Raw genomic sequence first — 21,585 nt, 5'->3', positions numbered from 1 at the left:
TATCATTAATATTGACGTAACAAGTAGCACATCATTTCAAATAAAGGATCTTGGGCAATATGTTTTGCATCAAACCATAAGCATTGTGGTGCTTATGGCATTTGCATCAAACCATAAAGATTGTTATGAATTCATTTTTCACTGGTATGTATTAAACCACATATATAGGAGATAACCTATGTTGAAGATACAAAACAATGAATGGTGATATGCAGCATATTTTTACTCTTGCCCAAATATATTTTGGACAACTGAAATAAGAGAAATTGAGGATATAACTAGATATGATCTACCCAGTATATCTGTTGGCAAGCTGCTACCCAGTATATCTGTTGGCAAGCTGCTATCTCCGAGAGCCTGCCTGAAATAGATTCTACTCCAGTATAACCTATGGGTTTTTTTAATGACTTTAATGCAGTTTCCTTTGCAAAGCAGAGAGGTTAGTAGCATCATGAGAAAGATGCCAAAATAGTCACATGGACTACCTAAACAGAGGTAATGGTTCAAGTGTTGGGCATAGGATATAGGAAGGCAAGATCCTGAGCACATGGTTAAGGGCTAGATCCAGGTTTTCTTGGATGAAACCAATTTTCTAGACCCATTTCAATTTATGTTTAGGCCTGGAAACGGCTTTGGTTGCCTGTATCAATGGTGCCTGCTTTTGACGGGGCTATACTACCCCTGAAGGAGTGGGTACGTAACTTAGGGACACTTCTGGATCTATCACTGTCACTTGAGGCTCAATTTCTTCTATCTCTAACTAGAAATGCCAAGTATCTGGAATCTTTTTCATGTAAAATATAGAAATAACACTTGTTGTCATTGACATGTTCCACATTTCCCTATGAACCATTACAATTTAATTAAGGAAAAAATGTCCGTAATAAGCACACTAGTTCATAACTAATTTAGAATACAGTATTGCGCAGTTAGGCTACTTATAACTTACGGGTCACTGAGATGCAAGCAGCCTACCTGTGCTCTTAACTGTAGCCTTGCAGCCTGATCAGAGTTAGGTACGCTAAAGCCCTTCAAAACATTAGAACTAATAAGTATGCCTAAGAGTGTACTTCTATGGTCCAGAAGCAAGGGGATGCTAGAGTTACCTTTCCATAGGCAGGCAGCCCTCATATGCCTCTCCAGAGATGTCAGAGAAAAGGTGAAGAGAGCAAAAATGAGCTGTATTTGGTCTAATGAGCATGCCCTTGGAAAGGTGGAAGGAGGGAACACAACCATAGAGTCAGTATACTAATTTCCCCTTCTATTGGAATCAATGGATTGCTCCATAGATGTGCCTCTCTATAGCATCAAGTAAGGTGAGGTAGTAAGATAATTTTACATCAAAAGTTAAGGTTAATGTTTGATTGCATTAATACCAATTTTTGATGAGACTAGAATGTTAAAAATAAGTTTATTGCATTTTGTATAGAATATGCAGTAATATCAAGATCCCATAAGTGCTGCAAATTGATACATTCACATTATATTTGTAATAACCCACACTTGAAATTAATTGAAGTTACTTGATTGGTAAATGCATCTGAGAACAAATTATGGCAGACTAAAATTGTAGCATTCATCAGCAGAACTTTTAACCTTGGTTGATGCATAATACGTAACATAACAATGCCTTTTTAATGTAAGTATGAAATGTTTTGGAATATGAACATCCATGATGGTTCAATCAAAATTCTAAGTTGGAAAAAAAAGAGAAATCTACACATAGAAGTCATTTTAGCTACATAAAAATAGAGGTTTTTGCTTGAGAGCATAACCCTTTTGTAATAAGACTGGAATTTTAAATCTGCAGTTAATGATTTAACATTGTATTTATTCAGTAAAAAAGTAGTTCAGTTTATTTAATGTAAATTTTCTTTCACACAATTTTACTAATAAATATGTTTTGCTCTAAGGACACCTATTGCCAATTTGATCAGTGATATGACATTAAGCACTAAAGTAGAGAACTATTATTAAAAATAGAGAATAGGGTTAATTGGAGTTACTACAATTAAAACTAGGACAGATACAGAAATGTATACAACAGGTTTACATTTATTTATTAAAATGTTACAGTATTCTACAGAAAAAATGCTGGAAACTACAATAGACTAAACTTAGCTGCACAGTTTCAACAAAATGCATCCAAAATGCATTTCCCTTTATTATCTTAGCACTTCCCACCCCTAAAAACAATAGGCAATGTAGAGAAATTTTCAGTACATTATCTTTTTAATATGAAATAAAAACATTAAAACACATCTTCACATTTTACTATCACTTTTGCCCTTGAGCTTGCAAAAACAAATATACAATCTCAAATGAATGTAATGATATCCACATTAAAAAAATAAATCCTACAAGAAATTCCAGAGAGATCTAAAAATATTAATAATGGCACAAAGTGATCTCCTAATACTGAAAAAAGTTAGTGATGTCCACTTATACTGTCTTGTTTATTTCACTTTTCTGATGCCGCTATTATTTGTATGCAGTCGCTGAAATAGATGAAGGATGAAGACATCTCTACAGTTAAATAGGAGACCAAGTTGTGTGTGCCATACAAACACTCAATTTGTCTTTTCCTCCAGGTTACCATTACTACTAAGAAATTTGGAGAATGGATTTCCTTGGTTGGTTTCCATAGACTGATAGACCAAAAGTAAGAAGACTGAGATAAGAACAAAGAGCAGGATTTTTATCCACATAGGAATGGAACGTTTTTTAATTGTTGGTTTCTCTGGGTTGAGATCTGCTGTGGCAACATATTTGGGGATATATTTTGATGAATAGGTTTCCTCCAGCCGGAAGTCACTGAACTCTATAGGTCGACCAGCAGCTCCCTTGATTGGTCTGCGGCAGGTAGCACTGTTAATTAATGAGAAGTAATTATATGTTTATTTAAGGCTAACACAGACCTCATTTTTAAAAGGCATTTGGGAGGGGATGAGGTAGGCATTTAATGCTCTGAAGTTTTACAGCTCTCTAGGGAAGACAAACATGTGTTTTGCCTCACCAAAACTATGGATTATGATAAGGGAAATGAATAAGCTTCATAACGGATACTAAATGTTATATCCATCAAATTTATATTGTTTGTTAAGATACCTGTTCTTTGAATACCATATTTTTGACAAGCTGGCATTGGAGAAAAAATAGAATATCTGTCCCCTTTCACCCCCTGTCCATCTTCAGAGCATGCATGGCACCCAATAAAAAGGCATTCTTTTGAGACAGACAAGAAGTGTTCTCAGCATTTAATATTCCTTGTTTCAAGTACATGATTTTTATAGACCTGCAATTTCTAAAGCAGACAACTTTAGGTCAAGTTACTGTGCAAGAAAACCTACACAACAGTAACTTGCCCAGATTCATAACACTAAGCAGAAGACCAAGGGAAGCTGGGTAAACGTGAGCAATGTGTTGTCCCCAACTTGGCTGTGTAAATCAGATAGTTCCATCCTTGGGAATTAAAATTTATGACATACATTTGTCAGGAACTATGTTGAGTAATATAGTGACTTCATAGGAGTTCTACCATTTTTATACCTAAGGAATATAATGAGACAGAGGATCTTAATCTTCCACAAAGTTAAGGGTATAATAGCTGCTTGGGAGACAAGGTGGAAAGCTCTGTGAAACACAACTAACTGTACTGTGCACCTATTACTAAAGCTGCCCTCCTAGTCCTGTTGCAAATATTTTCTGTGATTTAGCAGTATGGTGCAAATCATATGTTGCTTTAGATGCAGTAAGTTCAGTATATTTACTGTACTTTAGCAGGTTATACTACCAACTGAATTAAAGACTATTCCTAGGATGGCTTTTGATCTGGATATCTCAAACAATAAGCCAAATCCTAGAACAAATAGTCTGTGGTTCTGGAAGTGACAAGTACTGTACCTTAACATATGATTTGCTTCTAAAAACATCAATTTAAATGATATACAGCTTTGAAAGATCTGGAGCTTTCTAGTTGCTACTGATAAGCATGGAAGAACTGGAAAACATATTTTTAATATTAGAAAAAACACTCCTTTTAAGACTGGATTCTTAGAAATGTTAATTATAACAGAGGCAAATGCGCTGAGTTGTGCTAACAAAGCCTTAAAAGGCAGTCGCTGCATGCTTGAAACAATAATTACACCTATAAATACCTAATTCCTGTAGGTGTTGATGCCTCATAATGGAACATTTCTTTAAGAATATCCCTGTCTGCTCTTCTTTCCTCTGTAGATGTTTTCTCCATGACCTGTAAAAGGTTAGACAAAGGGAGAATTTAAAAAAAATGCACAAGAAAGCTGCACCAGAGAAAGAAAAAAGAAAAAATCACTGTGTGATTTGTAAAAGAATTTGGTAAGCAGAGTAAACTTTAAGAAGATTCTTGCATGGAGTTTAGCTGTTGATGACAGTTTGGTTATTTTGGTCTGTTTGGCTATTTTTGTATCCAGGGATCTTCAGTACCATCCTTTTGTTCTTTCAACATGAAGTATAGTGTTATGTAATAAAGGCTACCTTGATAAAGGAAGACTTAAAAGGCACTGTCAGCACTTCTGTCCTAACTGAATTGTATTAAACGAAAAATGACAAGAACTCGGGCCAAAACGGATAATATCAAAAAGTCTTCACAAAGTTTTATTAAGGATAAATTCCAGTAAACATCAACATCAGGACAAGGCCCTGTTTCGATTATTCTTCATCAGCTGGAATGTAGAAGTTAACATAAATCTTAGAATAGTTCTCCTTGTAATGAAAAATCATTCAACTCTCTCGACATAAAGTTTTAACAAATAAAAAGGACAGAGACTATATACAAATAAACATTACCGATATATCTGTGAGTGACCAACCTAACATCAAACTTAGAATCTGCTTTCTAAATAAGGATTTAAATTGCTTATAACGTACAACAAGCTTGTCATACTTAAATAATAGATCCTCTTACAAAATATAACAATCCTTATTACAGGAATGCTTGTAGTTTTCTACAAACAGAGTTATAATACTTATAATAAACGAAGGTAGCTTACCTAGGTTTCTCAGGTCTAAGTGTACCATGTATGTTTGCCTTGCTAACTCAAATTGTTTGCAGCACTTAAATGATAGAGGAAACGAGGTTACAACAGAATTAAAGAGACAGTATTACATTTGGGCGTACTAAAAGTGTTAAGACAATTTAAAGGCATATGGACATAACTAGGTTCAATGTTGTTACAAAGTACAGAGTCGATTATAGGAATGAAGTAAAGTCTAGACTATTATTCAAGCCCCCTGGATGTAAAGTGTTAAAAAGATGAATAAATTTGGACTCCTGTTGGAGAAGGAGTCTGTCAATGTTCATTCGTTGGAAGCGGGTTTGTGGCAATGTCCAGATTACAAAGAATGAAAAGTCATCCTCGGTATGTTTGTATTGAGTATAATGTTCAACTAGTGGCGCCTCCAAAATGTGATTTCGGATTCTGGAGCGGTGCTCGCTTATTCTAAGTTTGATGGGCCTAGAGCATTTTCCAATGTACATTTTTTGGCAAGGGCAGATCCATGCATATATGCAGTTTTTTGTGTTACAGTTGCTAAAATGTTTGATGGTGAACTTAAACTTGGAGTGTTGGTCAGAGAACTCCTTTACCTGTAAGGAATATTTACATACATTGCATCTTCCACATTTGAAGTGACCTAAGGGAAAATCTTCTCTCAATGTGGTTTTTGGGAGTATATCTGATTTCACCAAAAGATCTTTGAACGATTGTGGTTTTTTAAGTCCGAAAAGAGGAGGTTTTTGGCACCCAGGAATGTTGGACAGTAAATGCCAGTGTTTGTAGATAATGGCTTTAATCTCCGGTGTGCGAGATGTGTACTGTAAAGTGGAAGTGATGCGACTATTGTTCATCTTGTCTGGACGTGATTTGAATAAATCTTGCCTATTTATCTTTTCCGTTCTTCTTAATGCTTCACTTAGTCTTTTCTGTGAGTATCCACGTTGGACGAGGGAAGCAGTCATCTTCCTTGCAGAGAAGTCAAAGTCTTGGTGTAATGAAGTTTCTTTTTAGTCGTAAATATTGGCCGTACGGAAGGTTCTTAAGTAAATGAGGTGGATGGAAAGAGGATGCATGAAGCATGGAGTTGCGGTCTGTAGGTTTGTGAAAGACACGTACTTTGAGGAGTTGATGGTTGTCTCGAAATACTGTGGTGTCTAAGAAGTTGACTTGTACATCGTGAATGTTGCTTGACAAATGAATATGAGGGTCTCGGGTGTTAATCCATTGTACAAAGTCCCCGGCCAAGTGGCGGTCTTCCAGAATCATGAAAAGATCATCAATATAACAACATTGAACCTAGTTATGTCCATATGCCTTTAAATTGTCTTAACACTTTTAGTACGCCCAAATGTAATACTGTCTCTTTAATTCTGTTGTAACCTCGTTTCCTCTATCATTTAAGTGCTGCAAACAATTTGAGTTAGCAAGGCAAACATACATGGTACACTTAGACCTGAGAAACCTAGGTAAGCTACCTTCGTTTATTATAAGTATTATAACTCTGTTTGTAGAAAACTACAAGCATTCCTGTAATAAGGATTGTTATATTTTGTAAGAGGATCTATTATTTAAGTATGACAAGCTTGTTGTACGTTATAAGCAATTTAAATCCTTATTTAGAAAGCAGATTCTAAGTTTGATGTTAGGTTGGTCACTCACAGATATATCGGTAATGTTTATTTGTATATAGTCTCTGTCCTTTTTATTTGTTAAAACTTTATGTCGAGAGAGTTGAATGATTTTTCATTACAAGGAGAACTATTCTAAGATTTATGTTAACTTCTACATTCCAGCTGATGAAGAATAATCGAAACAGGGCCTTGTCCTGATGTTGATGTTTACTGGAATTTATCCTTAATAAAACTTTGTGAAGACTTTTTGAAATTATCCTTTTTGAAACTATCCGTTTTGGCCCGAGTTCTTGTCATTTTTCATCTAAGTGAATTGTATGGCTATTGAATATAAGTAATTTTATGTTTATTTCCCATTTCCTCTTGGTGAAAAACGCTGTCAGTACAGAATAATACTATTCTAAAAACAGCGAGCATATATTTGTAGTGAGATTTCAAATTCTCCTATTTATTAGTAAGGTAATAATTGGCACATAAGAAGCTTTTAAAAGAAATAAAAAGCTACACAATGGGGATGAGGAGAAAAATAATTATTTTATATCTATTCTTGGTTATAGGTATGAATTTTGTTTAAAATTTCACATTTGATATAGTAAGAGTTATGTGATGAAATCTTAAGTTCTTAGGTATCCCTAAATTCCTGTTTGCTCCAAATATACAAAACATCACTCAGGAATACACTGTAAGCTGAAGTGAGAAAATAGTTCAGAATAAAGTTAGCATGACATTTCTAAGTAAAAAGCCAAATGCATATACAGTATGCAAGTGCACCCTCCCCCCCTTTCTATTCAACAATCTATGTTTAATTCATTTACTTCAGCTGACATCAATGGTTTCTTTGGTGTTCTTCTGGGCAACTCTGAGAAGTCACTGATTGACAGTATAGGATCTGCATGCTTGAAATTTCCAGGCACCCTATTGACAACCTGCTGAAATTCAATTTGTTCAGACTCTTAATTAACAAAAGAAACAGCAATAAAAATCTTAACCAACCAGGTAGCCTTACATATGAGAAGCCAGCCCTCAGAAATTGATTGCAGTTTTTTAAAAGAAAATTAGTGCATTACAGATAGATAAATTGTAAGGAAAACAGTTAATCTATTATCTACAGGCATCACCCCCATGTACTTAAGCAAAAGGAAGAGCAGCTTTCAGAAGATTATATCCAACATCATGTGAACAGATTTGCACAATGGGTACCCCTTTCCTGCGCTCCACCCTTCTGCCCCATGTGCCTCCCCCAATCTGCTCTGGAGGGTCCCCCAACCCTCTGGAGCAGATCTGGGGCCACATGAAGACATGCAGGGGAGAGGGAATCCATTCCGTAAACAGTGTTCATTCTGCTGAAAGACAGATGTAGTTGGATACCAGCCAGAAAAATGTAATTCAATATTGCTCCTTCTGATTTTACTCGTTTACTTTGCATCAGACTTAGGAGCAACAGCACATTTCTTTTTGAAAGAATGCCTTTTTAAAAGGAGCCCCCATTCCCCCTTTTTCCAAGCAGAAAGTGTTTTTCCAGGAGGAGGAAGATTATAGAATACCACCTCTTGCAAATTCAATATATTTACTAGGGTCTCGTTGCTTGAAGCCACTACAGTATCAGCTATAGGAGTACTCTTTGATATTACTGCATCATGTACAGGTAGCGGTACTGTAGTTTCAACCTGTTTGTTTAAAAAACAAAAACATAAAATAAGTGTACAATTGTCACTAGGGCCCTGAGGAGGAAAATAAAAGTCTAGATTTCAAATTAGCCTTGCATCACCCTTTTTCTTGGTGTTCTTCTTGATACTCTTGCAGACTCCCTAGAAACTGCCTGCAGAAGTCCACTTTTTGAAGATCCACTTCTCCAGAATGTCTCAGTAACTCCATCCTGAGAATAGTTCTATTTAAGCATCAGACATGTTAGCAAGCATATGGGTGCTTTATATTTTCACCAGATGACCACTACTGAGTGCCCTAGTACTTGTAACAAGTTATAGAGAAACATTTAGGCACCACACATGGGTTCTATCCTACTTTACTCTTTAAAATATCACAGAAAATGGAAATAATTATTAGGGATAGCCAACATGGGGTGAACTCTATGTGTTATGGGACTCCAGCTCCTTTATCTGTGACCGCAGGTTCAGTGTGTGATCATATGGCCATAGTATCTTTTGACTAAGGCTGGGTACCTATCCACACTTACCTGGAAATAAGGCTCACAACCAACGATGGAAACGTAATTACAGAAATGGAGTATTTTCTCTTGAAAAAAGCACAGGGCTAGGTGACCACCCACAGAAATAATACATTTTGATCCCAACATTGACAATGAAGGAAGAAATGCAAGAAACTAGAAGGAAGTCTTTTTTCTCCTACTTACAGTATATTCCTGCGTATAAGACTACTTTTTAACCCAGGAAAATCTTCTCAAAAGTCGGGGGTCGTCTTATATGCTGGGTCGTATTTCTTATAAGGTGAGTATATCTCAGACTCTATATTTTAACTGGAAAGGTTGGGGGTCGTCTTATACGCCCAGGCGTCTTATACGCCGGAATATACGGTAAATATATAAATACTTGAGAAATGTGGTTGAATTTAATTAATGGAAGCCAAAACAGCTATAGCTTGCAACTGGAAGCAATCGATTCTATTCCATTCTTGTGAATTGTCTCATAAACCTGGCAATATGGCTTTAATGCCATCAGAGGTCAGGTTGGGCTTATTATAAAACTGATTTATACAGAAATAAGCATTGTTCATAATTCCTTGAATGACAAGCTTCAAAACATACCAAGTTCTTTTTTCTTTGATCACTGAAAAATATTTATTCCCATGATCCTTGGGTTTTTCTGTATATTTGTAAATGCATTTGTATGTTTTTCATGAAAATAAAAAAAAATCAGAAATATGCCATCCAGTTTAGTTTTAGGTTATTCTACTTAGCAGGCTCATTTTTATAATATTTGATTGGTAGCAGTATTTTTTAATTAAAAGAAAAAGGCTAGTTCTAGTTTCACATTGATCTATTCCTTAAGTGTTCTTAAGATGTATGAACATTCCAGGCCTCATACAATTCACAATAGAGAGTGCAACTCTAGGTATCAGCTCAGAAATAAGTCCCCATCAAGTTTAATGGGGCTTACTCAGATAAGCTTGCCACAATTTTTCAAATACCTAGATTACTAGTGTAATGAAAAAATAGTTTCTGAAATGATTTGTCAAAATCCAAAAAGTAGCCATTAGGCGCCTTCAGCACCACTTTTTTTTGGGGGGGGGGGCTTTTTTCTGCCACATACCATAGAATCCTGCGAACTTGCCCAAAGTATTCCTACATGCTAGATCAGAAATATTCAAAACCAGTCATCTGCAGGTCTTTCTGTTAAGAAATCTGGTGAAAGAACTGGCTCCTGCTAGAAATATACATTGCCAACTTATGAAAGAAACACCACAGACCAATGTTGGTAGTTAGCTGACTATACAGAGTATTTTAAAAGAGGCCCCGTGGAATATGTGTACTCTGTATCCATGGGGCCTCTTTTAAAGGACCCACCCTGTATATGCATCTCACAAGACACTCAATACAAATTGGCAATGCTGAACCAGAATGCACCACTCCTTTTTGATGGTGAAGGATAAGCTGTTTCAGTGATCCCTCCCTGCTGCCAGGACTGACAGAGAATGTGTAACCATTCCATTATGTTCAGAAAGCTCTGATCCATCTCATCACTTTATCTTTTAGGGGCTGATTTGTGGCTTGGTTGGCTGCTACTTTCGCCCTCCCTTTTCATATAAAACAGCCCCTCTTCCTAGTAACAGTGATGCTGTCATGCAACCATTTCTTGCTCCATAGCAAAGCTAGTTTGCCCCTCCTCTGAAGGCCATTTGTTTACCCTCTATGGCTGTATGATGTTACTATTAGGAAAAGGAACAATTTTCAAAACAAAAATAGTCATGAAGCTGGTTGCCAAAAGCAGCAAATCAGGATGAAAAGAAAAGGCTGGGAGAGCACATTTAGATAATATTTGGGGGGCTCCCAAAACACCCCCCCTCCTAACAAAGGTGTTTTCCTGAAAGATTACAGACTGCCACACTTCCAATTATTTTCCAATTCCCACCTTTCAAAAATGTGCCAAGAAACAAGAAACTTAATTCTATTTAGCATAATATAAGGCTTTTATCATTTTGCTGCAGTCAGGAAAAATGAATTTCCACTGCTATACAGTATTGAATTGCCTATAAAAGTAAAGGTAAAGGACCCCTGACAGTTAAGTCAAGTCACGAACGACTCTGGGGTTGCGGCACTCATCTCGCTTTACTGGCCGAGGGAGCCAACATTTGTCTGCAGACAGTTTTTCCGGGTCGTGTGGCCAGAATGACTAATGAATTGCCTATAGCCCCTTAAAAATAAGCAACAGTTAATCAGTGTATACAAGATGTAAGTCAAATTTCTAAGGACACCCTCATTTTTATATGAGAATGGTATAAAACAGGTAAGAAACTGCTCTAATGGTACCTGATTATGTTCAGCAATTTTTCTTTGTCTAACTGTAACTGAAGTCTTTGTCTTGCCCTTCAGTGGTTCTCGCTTCTCAAGTCTGAATTCTGTTTTTGGATCTGTGAATAAATGCCATCTATTATTATTATTTTGCAGGTAAAAATGGCAATTTACAGAAATATTTTCCAAACACTACAAATTATGCTAAAGGTTAACATGTGATCACAGCTGCTGACAATTTCACCAGCTGTTTCAAATTATATTTTTCAAACAACAAGCCCCTGAACTTAAGAATATCCAGAGTTGCCAACACCAGCAATCTGAGCTCCTCTAACACAACCCCCTTGTTCCCCATTTGGCTTCCTCCTTGGAATTTTAAATACAGTATATTCCTGCGTATAAGACTACTTTTTAACCCAGGAAAATCTTCTCAAAAGTCGGGGGTCGTCTTATATGCTGGGTCGTATTTCTTATAAGGTGAGTATATCTCAGACTCTATATTTTAACTGGAAAGGTTGGGGGTCGTCTTATACGCCCAGGCGTCTTATACGCCGGAATATACGGTATTTGCAAACATTCTCAAAAGTATTTCAAGTAAGACTTGAAATTCCAAGCAATACATTTAACTTCTTAAAAGGAAAAGAAAAAAACCACTACCGTACTAAGATATAATATTTTACATTTTAAAACTGGTTTTAGGGACCAGTACAGCTTCTATAGTTTTATCTTCTGTTATCAAATATATTATACTATTTGCTTAATATTTTTATGGTTTTTATAGTATGCTTCAAACATGGTGTAAAGAAGTTGTGCAGGAGGCGGTATTGAAATAAAAGTAAAACAGGAATATCAATGCCAATGCAGCTGCCGGAAATAAAAGACTTCTCCAAACAACATGCTCTGATTTCTTCTGAATGGGTAAGACCTGACACTAAGCAGCTGATGAGTTATTAGCTCAAATAAAGTATAAATTTTATTTCATCTTCAGTATATATCATGGGTAGGCAATTTAAGGCCTGGGGGCCAGATCCAGCCCAATCACCTTCTAAATCCGGCCCACGGACGGTCCGGGAATCAGCATGTTTTTACATGAGTAGAATGTGTCCTTTTATTTAAAATGCATCTCTGGGTTGTTTGTGGGGCATAGGAATTCATTTTTTTCAAAATATAGTCCTGCCCCCCAGAAGGTCTGAGGGACAGTGGACCGGCCCCCTACTGTAAACTATTATCTTAACATCCTCCTTGTCAGCTATTCATATTTTTTAAAATTTATTTCTACCTTCTTCATTGTCACTGTATTGATCCGAGTCATTATTTCCATTTTGTTTGTTGTTCTCTGCAGATGAAGAAACAATTGGTGCAGGTATGAAAGAACTTGGCTCTTGGCCCTGCTCTTTCAGCTTCAGTAATTTCTTCTCATAAAGCTTCCTTGTAGTAGCTACAGAAGAACAGGAAATTAGATATCTCAGAATAGACAAAACATTCTAGTTCCTATATATGAGTTGACAAGAAACTCCATTTTCCCCACTTTGTTCAGTGAATCACCAAGAGTAACAGACTGTGCACTGCAAGCTTCTAAGCAGCATTTTGAAGCTTATGTATTTCAACAGTTTTCAGTTAAGAAATCCCACAGCAGTAAAGGAAAGATCAGGCTTAAACTAACAGGAGAAGATACTGTAGTAAGTTTTATATATGTGTGTGTGTGTGTAAAATAAGAAAAAAGGGTGCCAATGTAAAATGAACTAATAAACCTGGGGAACCTTTATATGAATCAAGGTGGCAAAATGTAGGAACCTTTGAGGATAGCCAAAACAATCACAAGACAAAATGGAAAACCCTCAAAATTAAGCCAGATTATAGAAGTATTATTTGTTCATATATACAAAGTGTAACATCAACAAAGGTTCAAATCTGGAGGAGGGGTAAGGCCGCACAAAGCCCATAAATGCATCTTAAGCCTGTCATGTTCTATCCAAACAGTCAGTGAGATAACAGCTTAGGAACATCCAACGAAGTACTAGTAGCAGTTTTTCAAATTCTAAATTGCTATCTGCAACAGTAATTTCATGGTTGCACCACCTTTATGCAAACCTTCTCATTTTCCATGTGGAGAGTCTTTATTTATACCAGGGAAGGGTGGCCCAGATATTGCTGAACCAGAATTCCCATCACCCATGATCACTTGCCATATTGGCTGGGGCTGATGGGAGTTGGAAACTATCAATGTTTGCAGGGCCACAGGTTTATATGACTCAATAACAGTTTCTGCTTGTATCCTGCTAATCAGAATTATGCAAAATGATTTGAGGTGCTAAATTCTTGTTTACTGAGTGTATGGACAAGTATTATGGACTTGTGCACGCTGCAAGCATCCAAGTTAATGGCAGACATTGTAGCACTGACCAAAGGAAATGCTATTTCTGCCAGCCTGGAGGGGCTGGGCAATTACTAATGTTGATGAAATGAACACCACCAAGCGATTATTTTGATTTAAAAAAACACTTTTAATAAGATACTACAGAGTATTAGCTTACCCACAATAGGACCTGGATTCACACCATATCTCAGAAGCTGATCTTTGAGCTCTTCATTACTGAGATCTGTTACATCTATATCATCCTGCTCTTCTGGCCTTGGTTTGTCAGTTTTCTTTGTTGCCTTCTGGGAAGAGATAGTCAAAGTGTTAACTGCATTGTAGAACTAGGTTATTAAGTGTGTAAATACAGAGTAACATAAGCTTGAGGAGCACTACCACCAGAGCAATCCAGATTCCATCTTAAGTGTTCCTGTGTACTGATATTTTGGAGCTGAATGGAAAATAAGGCAACTTCCTTATATAGTTAATCCTATTAAAGTTGTGAAAAAATATGCTACCACCTTCTTCATGCCCTTTCCATTACTGAGAACAGTTTGCCCCACCAGCTAACAATTCCCAGGCATTGATGGAGTTTTGCTTTTTTAAAATCAGGCTATGTCGCTTCCTTTTGACCTATGTTACTCCAACATTTCTGCACTGTCACCAAAGCATGAACTGTGTGCAACAAATCAAAACCCTATTTATTGTCTTTCCCAATTATGGTACTCTAAAGACCTTCTGGGGAACAGCATAACTTTGGATATGTTTGGGTTTTTTGTCTCTATAAAAATAACACAATACCAATACAGTACATAGCTCTCTCTAGAAGGCTGGGGGACCCCCTGCAGCAGATTTTAGAGTGTGCAGAGCAGGAGAAAAAACAGGAGTCCTGTTGCACAGTATTGGATTAAAAAAACCCACCTGTTTCTAACTTTTCACTATCACATAGTCTATTTAACGATTCACATATGGAATGCCATAAAATCTTCCTTACAAAATAGCCTAGGGAAGAAAATTGAAGCACATTTCTGCAAATGCATTCCTATATTCTGGAACAGCCTCAAGTAATTAGCATAGCCTCCTTGTGGATCCATGGCAACCCACAAACAGAGAACAAGTATTGTTAGTAAATGTTACAGAAATCTGATAATCAATATATTTGGCCCATTGAGATGAACAGATTTCACAATCTTATAAAGGGAAAATATATATAAAGTAGCAACATGGGACAAGTATAAAAGTATGCTTTCCAGGAAATTCTTCCAATCATTCCTGTAACAGACTTTACACACCACGTGTAAGAAATTAGAAACAGAAGTGTTCTCCAATAATAAAAATCACAGCCAGAAAGACCCAGCCAAAAGTCAAGTCTTTCTACTGCAACAGAATCAGCTATGTCCCAAGTGCTACTGATGGCACACATTTTGGCACAAGTATTTTATACACACAAAATTGTTTAACCATTTAAACTTTAACATTTATCCCTGTAATCTATGACTGCATCTCAAACAAATTTGTGCTAGGGATTTAGAAGACCTGAAGGATAGGAGGACAAAATTGGGCCTCTTTTGTAAAATGAAATTAAGCTACAGCCTTGGCACACATTAAGTTAAGCAAAAAAGCTTAAGAACCAATCAAGATAAGTAAGATGATACCGAAGTACTTTAAACTCCTAACTCAGTATTTGGTATGCAAGACCCTTCTGCTTTTTATGACAATTTCTGAAAAGAAAATAACCATTGCTTTATCACAGGGATGGGGAACCGGTGGTCCTCCAGATGTTGTTCAACTACTACAACATCTACCCGCCCTGATCACTGCTCATCTGGATAGGGTGGGAATTCAGAGTCAAACAATATCTGGAGCCACAACTAAATATTTAGCTTTATTGCAGGAGCCTGGACTAGATGACCCTCATCATCCCTTGCAACTTTACAATTCCATGATTCTTTGAAATAATTTCAAGCAGAGGATAGAACTTCTAGCAGTTGCATACATAGCCAGTAAAAGGCATCAAAGTCAGCAGAACATACTTTTACTTTCCCCAGTAGAACATCTCTTGCAGTACCAAATGGGAAAAGCTGCATATAGAGAAGGACTGAACAGGTAACCCAGTGGAGAAAAATACAAAACAGTTTAAAGGCGGGGTGATTACAAGACTTCCAGAGAAATAACAGAAGATGAGTTGCCAGCCAGATGACAATTTATCATGTGGAAACCAATATGCATGTGGACTACATAAATATCTGTTTGAAAGGTAGGTTGGCCTTTAAGCTGCTTCAGCATGACTTAGACAACAACCAACTGGCTAACATAAAAGTGAACTTCTACCAGGTTGGCTACCCACAAATACCAGCAAAGGTTCTTATCAATTAGTCATTTTTGTTTCACTATCCTGCTAAAGGGGTTGAAATTAAGTAGAATACTGTTACATATATACTCCATTTGTATACTCCATATTTCTCCTTGGCTCTATTACATATAGTATAATAATGTTAACTATATGTTAGCTGGAACATATTAACATCAAAATTGCTTTAGGCAAAGAAGTATATATTCTATATATTCAAGAGAAATTCAAGTATGCAGACAAAAAAATTGTTAAATATTTTTAAAAGTCATCTAAAAAAGCCCAATGAGGACTGAGTGTAGTCACTTCTGTCCACTGTTGAAGGCAGTTGAGTCAGGAAAAAGCAGTGGAATGAACAAGATCAACCCCAAAATAGCTTATACCCTAAGTTCTCTTCTAGAATATTATTTCATATCCTGGGGGAGGAAGAATTAAGAGTCAGAGAATGACTACATTAAGGGGTATGCATCCCCTAATTCCTTCCACATAGTCTAGAATGATATGAACTGCTACAGACTATTTAACAAGAGTGGCATGGAGGAAAAGTGTTCACTTATCCTAATTAACTCACTCTCCAGACCTCTAACAACTATGAATGACACAGGCTTCAACAACTTATGTCATCCTAGAAAAGTGTAAATATGTGTATTCTTTCACTCCAACTCTCCTTTAACTCTCCCATACAGCAAAGAGAACAGATAATAGCTGCTTCTCACGGTCCGTGGAGTTGGAGTACTTAAACTGAAGCGTACTTAACCTGAAGCGAACTTTCCCATTGAAAGTAATGGAAAGTGAATTAATCCGTTCCAGGCGGGTCCGTGGAGTACTCAACCTGAAGCGTACTTAATCCAAAGTATGAGTGTAATTGGTTCTGGAAGTCTGTACTTAAACTGAAGTGTACTTAACCTGAAGCGAACTTTCCCATTGAAAGTAATGGAAAGTGAATTAATCCGTTCCAGATGGGTCCGCGGTGTTTGTAAACCGAGGTAGTTGTAAACCGAGGCTGCTGTAAACCGAGGTATGACTGTAATAGGGAAAGGTTGCTAAAATAGTATTATCTGGGTGTTACCGGACTACACTTCCCATCAGCCCTAGCCAGCACTGGTAAATGATCAGGGATAAAGAAAATTGTAATCCAACAGCATCTGAAGAGCACCACACTGGCAACTCCTACGACAGGGCAATTGCACTACAGGGGTACCTCGGGTTAAGAACTTAATTCGTTCCGGAGGTTTCTTAACCTGAAACTGTTCTTAACCTGAGACACCACTTTAGCTAATGAGTCCTCCCGCTGCTGCTGTGCCGCCGCAGCACATTATCTGTTCTCATCCTGAAGCAAAGTTCTTAACCCGATGTACTATTTCTGGGTTAGTGGAGTCTGTAACCTGAAGCGTATGTAACCTGAAGCGTTTTTAACCCGAGTTACCACTGTATTGGGTTAGTCTGCAGAGGATAAGGAATCTATGCAGCTAGTTCCATGAACAAGTCTCCGTTGTGCTGGTGGAATGGGAAGAAGAGTTCTCAATTATTTATCTTCCTCAATTCATCACCGCATCACAAATTTGCCCCTCATGACTGGAAAAACAAAACCCTAGTTTAATACTGATTTTGTACTGTTCACATTTCATGGTACACATAATTAATTGAACCTATCTTCTACACCTCAGCTCAAGTCAATTTAACATTTATTAACCCAAGGAAGCTGCATCACATTGTAACAAAACAAAGCCTCATGGCACATTAAAGACTAACTTATTTTATTAACTAAACTTTCATAATTATACATTAATTTTGAGTACATCTACATTTTTCTTTAAATCCAAACAATATGAGGGAAATGTATGCTACCAAGTTGTGATGTTTCTTCCCCACCCTCAATCAATTATTGAGTTTCATTACTTTGGGCTATTGGAAAATTTATCCAATATTGAAACACATTTTTATTTACATTTAGTAAATAAATAAAATAAATCACCAAGTCCATCATTTCAGTGCAGCAGAACATTTTCCAATTAAAAATTTGAGAAAGCCCTAATTACTCTTTTGAAAATATATTTAATGAATTGTACATTTAATAGCCTTGGATAAGTGAATGGTGGAAAAACTCAACTGGTTTACCATTGAAACTTAGCCAAGGCAAGGTCAGCTACCCTTTTAAATACAAGGTCTTGCTGATTCACATCCAATACTCTCTTCTTAATTAACTGACTGACCTAAGGTCTCGTGCAAAGCAGACTTTCAAATAAAAAGTATTATTTGTTGTTTATTTTATACTGTGGAGAACCCAGATCCCTTTAACAGAAATGAACTGCATATTTCCTCTAAGCATTATCTGGATAGAATATTCATGATTTTAAATACTGTAAGTCACTGATAGGCCTATTGTGAAAGTCACTCCTTCAGATTAGCAACTGCAAAGCAAATTTTCTGTGTAGTGCAATCCCATACATTTATATAGTCGTACCTCAGAAGTCGAAAGGAACCTGTTCCGGAAGTCCGTTCGACTTCCAAAACGTTCAGAAACCAAGACGTGGCTTCCAACTGGCTGCAGCTCCTGCAGCCAATCGGAGCCCGCGTCGGACGTTTGGGTTCCAAAATATGTTTGCAAGCCACAACACTCACTTCTGGGTTCAGAAGCCAAAACGTTCAACTAGCAAGGCATTTGCCTTCCGAGGTACGGCTGTATATTAATAAACCCCACTGATTTCAGTGGAACATTTACCTAGGTGAGTATGTAAATATGATTTACTGTCGTTGTGATTTAATTTTTCAGATTGTTTTACCTGTATTATGAAGCACATATTTTTATGTGCCTGCTCTTGGATTGATTTGAATGAAAAGCAGGTTACCTACGTAAATAAAATACAGTGGTACCTCGGTTTATGAACACAATTGGTTCTGGAAGTCTGTTCATAAACTGAAGCGAACTTTCCCATTGAATGTAATGGAAAGTGGATTAATCTGTTCCAGACGGTCCACAGAGTACTTAAACTGAAGCGTTCATAAACTGAAGCGAACTTTCCCATTGAAAGTAATGGAAAGTGGATTAATCCGTTCCAGATGGGTCCGCGGCGTTCGTAAACTGAAAATTCGTAAACCGAGGTGTTCGTAAACCAAGGTTCCACTGTATGTTTAGATTTGGAACTTTTTCCTCTGAAAACTGTACAAGAGTTACTTTGTTTCTAGTACAGTATTGCAAAAAAAAATTTGAATGTTTGTTACAGTATATACTGTAGCCATCCACAGAAACAAAGGACATTTCCAGATACAGTGGTACCTCGGTTTACAAACACAATTGGTTCTGGAAGTCTGTACTTAACCTGAAGCGTACTTAAACTGAAGCAAACTTTCCTATTGAAAGTAATGGAAAGTGGATCAATCCGTTCCAGACGGGTCCGCAAAGTACTCAACCTGAAGCGTATTTAATCCGAAGTATGAGTGTAATTGGTTCTGGAAGTCTGTACTTAACCTGAAGCGTACTTAACCTTGAAGCGAACTTTCCCATTGAAAGTAATGGAAAGTGGATTAATCCGTTCCAGACAGGTCTGCGGAGTACTTAAACTGAAAATACTCAAACCGAGGCGTACTTAAACCGAGGTATGACTGTACAGTAAATGGTTCAGTGTCTCAGAAACAAATGCTCCACGGGCACAAACACCACATCAAGCAATTTGGAGTGGTTGTCCCAAACTTTCTGATTAATATTCCTTTTCTGGAGGTGCACTTGCAACTTTAAATTGGGTTTGCCAATATTTTCGTTGCTGAAATTGCTACACAGGATTGCCCTAAAAGCAAAATCCATGAGGCATCATTCCAAAGGATAATTAAGAGTGGGGGATTTTAAACAAAAATACAGATGGAAGTTGCTAAAATCCATAATTTTATTTTCTACAATTTCTAGCTACCCTTTCCTTTGCTCTTTCTTGTAGGTTTCAGAGGACAGCTCAACCTTCACTACATGAAGGGAGTAGGATCAACATTTATGTGCCCTTTAAATATCATCAGGTCAAGTCTCTGAGGTGCTTCAAAAGAAGTTTGGTCACCTAATATTTCCTTATCTGCACAGCTCTTAAAACTTAGCTGTTCAGTGCTCCAAAAGTCACTACTCTTTGACACCAAACACCTGTTATTTGAAACTGAATCCCTGCTTGAAAACTTTCAAGTCATGACAAGATGCAGAATCTTGCAACACGCTATTTTATGGCCACGTTCATTAATTTGCCTTTTAGAAGACTGTTTTTAAAGAGGCAGGGGACGATTACTTGGAAGCGCGAATACCTTTGATCGATTACGCAGAAGGAGCAAAAAACAGTCAAAGAAGTTCAGCCATAAAAGTGCAGAACAGCTTTAAATAAACAAGCTTAAAAGGGATTTTACAAAGGCAACCACTTTTACTGTCCCGAACCTCACATTCATGCCCAGTGCAACATGGAAGTAGGTTCGTGCGCTCAAGGAAACGTACTCTTGACGCGAAAGTGCTCAGGATGATAACGTGGGTCGCGAGGGGCCTAGCTCGGATTTTTCACGGGGAGAAGAAGGGGCCTGGTGTAGTGTGCAGCACAGGGCGCGGAGCCAAGGCCCACCACGTGCCTTGCCAGCGACAAGTTATGCAGAAGTGAAACCCTTCTTGCGCCTGGCAGGGCGCCTGCTAAGTTCAAATTCCTTTTAGGAGAGCTCTTCGCAACCCTCCTTATAGAAAGAGCCGTCTGCGGCGCCACAGGAGGGCAGCAGGTGACAGCTTTTGGGGCGAGGGGGGAATCAGAGGACGGCCCAGGGCAGAGGGCCCATTTTTGGCCATTCCGGTCGCGTTTTGCCACTAGAGGTTGGAGCGGCACTTTTCAGCTTACCAGGCGCCCCCTTCCCCCAGCAGACTTCCTGCCTGCCTGCTTCCACCAAAGCAGTTTCTATCCACGCGCAGGCACCATCTCTCTCTCGCGCGCGCGCCCCGCCCGCCGGTGAGGAAACATGGCGCCGCCCCCTGCCAAAGAAAGCGGGAAAACTCCGCCGCCCCCTCAGCGCTCGGAGGCCGCTTTCCGGGCTCGTAATCTGCTCTGGCGCCTGATAACGGCCACCGGGGGGGGGAGGAGGGCGGCGCGGCTTACCCGGCCCACGGCGACGGTCGCGGCGGCGCCACCATCTCCGCCGATTCTGTTCCTGGCGACGACCGGGCTGGGCTCCTGCTCCTCTTCGCTGGAGAAATCGGGCTGCGCCTGGGCTCCCTGCGCGTTCCTCGAAGTGAGGTGCTGGAGGTAGAGCTGCACATACACGTCCTTGCGCTGCTCGCCGCCCGGCAGGCTCACATTGTTGGCGATCAGCTCGCTCTTCAGCTTCTCCTTGGTGAGCACCGACGGGTCCGCCAGGAACTCGGGCATCGCCAGGCTCGGGCTCTTGTCGCCGCCCTCCCAGGAGACAGCGAGAGAGAAGGAACCGCCAACAAAGAGGGGAAGGAGGAGGAGGAGGGTGGTGGGAGGGAGGAAGGAGAGGAGGAAGAGGAGGGGCGGGATGGAAAGAGAGGGGCGAACAGCCTTGCCCAGCGTTTTAACGCACCCAACTCCCGCACAGCGCGAACGTCCCCCCTCGCTCGCCCGCCAATAAAGCGCGCCGGCATTGGTCGGCGCAATCGCAGAGCTGCCCTGTGATTGGCTGCGCGGCGGAGAGGAGCCGCGCGCGGGTTCCCTTTAGGAGTCGGTACTTTGCGCGAGCTCTCTGTCGCGCAGTTTAAATTC

At 38.7% G+C, this 21,585-nt stretch overlaps 1 protein-coding gene across 16 annotated transcripts; it reads right to left on the bottom strand.

Moving 5' to 3' along the window:
• Window positions 1-1,397: 1,397 nt before the first annotated feature.
• Window positions 1,398-21,446, bottom strand: TMPO (thymopoietin). 16 transcript variants are annotated; one of them, XM_060279715.2, is made up of 9 exons: window positions 20,962-21,446; window positions 13,688-13,814; window positions 12,433-12,591; window positions 11,172-11,272; window positions 8,436-8,555; window positions 8,215-8,334; window positions 7,483-7,596; window positions 4,158-4,252; window positions 1,398-2,868 (listed from the first exon to the last, which is right to left on the bottom strand). In XM_060279715.2, exons 1-9 carry the CDS (start codon window positions 21,229-21,231, stop codon window positions 2,571-2,573), a joined length of 1,404 nt encoding a protein of 467 aa, XP_060135698.1. In that variant the 5' UTR covers window positions 21,232-21,446; the 3' UTR covers window positions 1,398-2,570. The 16 variants fall into 16 exon arrangements, with proteins under 16 accessions (XP_060135698.1, XP_034982781.1, XP_034982782.1 ...); XM_035126890.3 differs by having other exon boundaries at window positions 7,483-7,593; XM_035126891.3 differs by having other exon boundaries at window positions 8,239-8,334.
• Window positions 21,447-21,585: the final 139 nt, after the last annotated feature.

Source organism: Zootoca vivipara, chromosome 9, assembly GCF_965207765.1.
Source record: "Zootoca vivipara chromosome 9, rZooViv2.hap1.1, whole genome shotgun sequence".
NCBI classification, from domain to species: domain Eukaryota; kingdom Metazoa; phylum Chordata; class Lepidosauria; order Squamata; family Lacertidae; genus Zootoca; species Zootoca vivipara.
This window is presented reverse-complemented; position numbering and strand designations above follow the sequence as displayed.